Source organism: Ursus arctos, unplaced genomic scaffold (genome assembly GCF_023065955.2).
Source record: "Ursus arctos isolate Adak ecotype North America unplaced genomic scaffold, UrsArc2.0 scaffold_67, whole genome shotgun sequence".
NCBI lineage: Eukaryota > Metazoa > Chordata > Mammalia > Carnivora > Ursidae > Ursus > Ursus arctos.
In genome coordinates, this window is record NW_026623086.1 from 75,201 (window position 1) to 79,209 (window position 4,009).

The 4,009-nt window shown below is 52.8% G+C and overlaps 1 protein-coding gene across 1 annotated transcript; it reads right to left on the reverse strand.

The window, feature by feature from the left end:
- Window positions 1–216: 216 nt before the first annotated feature.
- On the reverse strand, window positions 217–1,272 carry LOC113250141 (calcitonin receptor-stimulating peptide 1). The gene is made up of 3 exons (XM_026491516.2): window positions 1,187–1,272; window positions 728–865; window positions 217–376 (listed from the first exon to the last, which is right to left on the reverse strand). Exons 1-3 carry the CDS (start codon window positions 1,270–1,272, stop codon window positions 217–219), a joined length of 384 nt encoding a protein of 127 aa, XP_026347301.1.
- Between the last annotated feature and the right edge of the window lie 2,737 nt (window positions 1,273–4,009).

Below are 4,009 nucleotides of genomic sequence, written 5' to 3' on the forward strand. Positions count from 1 at the left end.
GCAGGGGAATGAACCTACATTCTAGGCATTTCAGCTACTGGGACTCCCTGTTCTCTCTGCAGACATTGGAGTGGGCACATTCCCCTGTGGATTTTTTCTATTATGTGGGCTCTCGGAGGGTTAAAATGTGGACTGCACCCCTGTAATTCCCGGTGTTCCATCCTCCCATCTGACACTAGAAGGGCAGTCACCTTCTTCCTGGAGTCCTTTCACTGCTTAAGCCCTAAGCTCCCTGCGGCGGCGATTGTAGACTTTGAAGCCCATGCTAGTAGGCAGCAGGTTGGTGTTTGCCACACTTCCGGCCCTGCTCAGCACGCCGCCCAGCCAGTGGGCCACGCAGGTGGCAGAGCTGCAGGATCTCTTCTGGACAGTGACTCTAATTAGCAAGATGGAGAAAGAAGAAAAGACCTGTCAGTGAGAGGTTCACACTTACCTCCAATGCTAGGAAGTCCCCTCAGTACTACCAGCCCAGTTTCCAGAGTGGGGGATTTCATACCTTCCCCAACTGCTTTCAGAAAGAGATCTTTTTCCATGTGCTCTAACCAGTCTCTGTGTGACCTCTATTGTCAGTGGAGCCTGAGAATAGCTGGGTCCCAGGCCGAGGTGAACAATGGCAGTTTGCTGGCCTCCTGTCCAGCTGTGTTCTCTCTTACCTCTTGGGATATGCCTTCCTGGGCATGACAGGAGGGAGGGGATGCCCTGAGCTTAGCCGGGTGGGGAGCCTCACCTGGAGCCCTCAGTCTCCTGCTCCTGCAGCTGCTCATGGACCTTCATCTGCACATAGTCCTTCATCACTGCAGCCAGCAGGAGTTGCAATTCCCCTTCGTTGCGCGCAGCAGGGTCTGGACGACTCTCCAAAGCAGACCTGTGGAGGGAAAGAAAGCCCAGGGCAAGCTCTGAGTCCCTGCCTGCCTCTCCCCAGAATAAGCAGCCAGGCTTCCTGGTAAAAACAACAAAAGCATTCTGTGAGACTCAATGAGTTGTATGAAACTTATAATAAAGAATATTGTATATCATTGCTATTTTTCAATTACGTCCTACACATTTTTATATCAGAAAAATATACACTCCCCTGTTGTCCCCTTCACCAGTTGGTAAACTTTCAGCATATTACAATTCTGAGGAAGGGATTGTCTGATCCCAGGAGCAGTGAAAGGGGAGTGCACTCCTGACATGGCTGTCTTACCTGAATGGTGCTGCCTGGAGGACGCCCACCTGGTACAGAGCCAGGATGCTGAGAACCAGGAAAGGAGAGAACTTCCAGAAGCCCATGATGCTTCTCTGCAAGGGAAGAAAGATGTCATCTTCTGCACCAATTTGAAGTTCTATGAGTCCAAAACCCTGGGCTCTAGTCCTGCTTCTACCTATAACTCCCTGGCATGGTGGCTTCAGGGTGGTCATGTCATTCCCTTTACTCACCAGGGAAGTGGACTGCTGAAAGATCCAGTGAGCCTGTAGCATGTATAGTTTAACAAAGACGGAGGAGTAACAGCAAAGCTATCCTAGCAAGACAACTGGGCAAAGAGGTCCATAGCCCCCTCCCCACTATCCTACACACTCTCACATTCTTCTCCTGGTCAGGTCTCCATTGAAGACAATCTCTGAACACCCTGTCACTGAAGCTACTCTCATACCACAACCCAGAACTGTCTTCTCTGCGTAGGGCTTTTGCTCATACCTGCCGGGGCATGGAGAGGTAGCTAAAAAGGGAGTATCTCTACTGACGGAACCTTAGAGAACCTGAAGAAACAAATTCTACTACTCACCTGCTCCGCACTCTGACAAAGAATTCCCTGCAAGAACCAAGCTTAGCAGAGTCTTAAATTGGGGCTAGGACTTAAAGCAGGGGGAAAAGCTCCCAGAACACACACATGGGGCTTGCTGTTCAAGGCTACCTGCCTCTAGGTCTCTGAGCCTATTTGCCACCCACTGAGGCTGGCCAAAGTTCCGAAATGATTTCCCAGGGAACACTAGGCACAAACAGGATCCATGAGCACCCTTGCGTCCCACTGTGTGCGCGGTGTCCGTGGAGCTCCAGCGTCCTGAGTGCAAGTGCAGCAAGAAGAGAGAGACTAAAGCCTGTCTCAGTGCAGAGTGAAGCAGGGAGTCCCGGAACAGAGACCGTCCAGAGTTACCTGAGGCAGGATCCTGGGATGAATCCGGGAGTAACAGAGATTTTGTGAGGAAGAGACCCAGACAGAAGTGCAAAGAGACTCTCAGACACTCAGGAAGAGCAGCTACAAGAAAGACAAATGCAGAAGAGGGAGGGAAGAAGAAGGAGAGTTAGAATCATACCGCTAAGCTGGAATCTCGGGGCTCACCTGGCAGCAGGCAGCAGGTGGCTTGGAGCACAGGCGGCGGCAGCTGCGGCAACGTTGGTGTCAGGCGATGGCGCTGTGGAAGTGGCAGAGACACTTGAGCGGAGCGGTGGCTCTGCTGCCTCCCAGCACCAGCAGCTGCTCTTATTCCCGCCGCTCTGGGTCTGGGGGGGGTCCAGGAGCTCTGAGCAACCAATGAGGGGACAGATCTCGTACCCCAGTGGATCGTGTCACCCATTTACGTCCAGAACCTAGAACATTCCGCGGGACCATCCCACTTGTATTTGCATTGAGGTCACTGATGGGAGTGGAGGGAGGGAGAGGGATAGTGGGGACCGAGGAAATATCCCCTTAACATGAGCAGGAAGTTGAGGGCAGTTTGACGTCATGGTAAATTTCACCTGTTTAGTTCCGCTGGGTTTGGAACGTGTGCCCCTCTCCATCCCCAGTGGTGCTGTCGTAAGGGGCGAGATGCACAAAGCAGGACATCCTAGCTCTCCAAGTTTGACCCTAGAGGCCCCGTCTAAGTGAGGCGTGGACGATTAACAACGTGCAGCAGCGTTGATTCTGGACCCACGCAGGGTGTCTGGTTCGGGTAGCAGGAATCACAGAGGGGCAAAGCTCATGGGAAAAGCAAGAGATGAGAGTGATAGCAAGAACGTTATCAGTAGAACTCAATTCCAGGTGGTAAGGTGAAGGGCAGTTAACTTCTCAGCACCTCAATGTACTCATCTTTGAAATGGGGACCATATTCCCAGCTTGAGAAAATGTTGTCGTGAGTAGCCATGTGCCTGTCACCCAGCTAGGGAGGGATTTGGAAGAGCCCTCATGCCCAGAGACCGATTCTGTGAAATTGCGATCTCAGTTTTCGGATTCCCACCTTGTGTGGCTTCCCGGATTCGTGCTGGGTGGTCTGTCAGGTGGGTTGGGAGGAGCTGGAAGCCCTGCTGGGCCTGAGCCTGAAGGTGTTAGACACCGAGGCTTTCCAAGCCTCCAAAAGACTTCTAGCCCTTCCTCTTCCTATCCTGTCAGCCAGCACCTCTGGCTCATCAGTCTGCTGGAACCATTTGCCCCACTGCCCCTCGCTTCTGGCTGCTGTTTGCCAAGTTTTCCCAGTGGCATGTAATTCCAGCCCTTTGCCCACTTCCCCCACACTTCAGTCCTCCACTAGAGAGCACAGTGCGCTTGAAGGCACTGAAGAGTCCCTGGGGACACAAGGCTCACACACAAAGCTTTCACACAAATTCATTTCAGTCTCCAAACGTGTGTGCACTCCCAGGAGCACAGGCCGGCACACGGGGTCCAACACACCGGGCATGTAAGTGGGTTCACTCTGAATCGCAGCCCAAGCTTCTCTCTGAGTCTCTCTCACGGAATCACATGCACACATGGTATGATGATCTGCTGAAATCATACCTGCACTCACTCTCAATGTAAGTGTGCTTTCTCACTGTAGCACCTCCACTCTCTCCTGGACACACCAGCGGGAGGGTTTTAGGACCCCTCCAATCTGATCTTTCCACTCCCAGCTCTCCTGGAGGTCGTAGGTCCTGACTTGCTGCCCTCAGCACTCTTGGTGCTGAGAAAGAATTTTCTCGCTGTTCCCAGGATCAGAGTCTGAGCGAAGCACGTGAGCCTCAACCTCTACATACTCTCCCCCGGCAGCAAGCGTCGCCGTGGCGGCAAGTGCG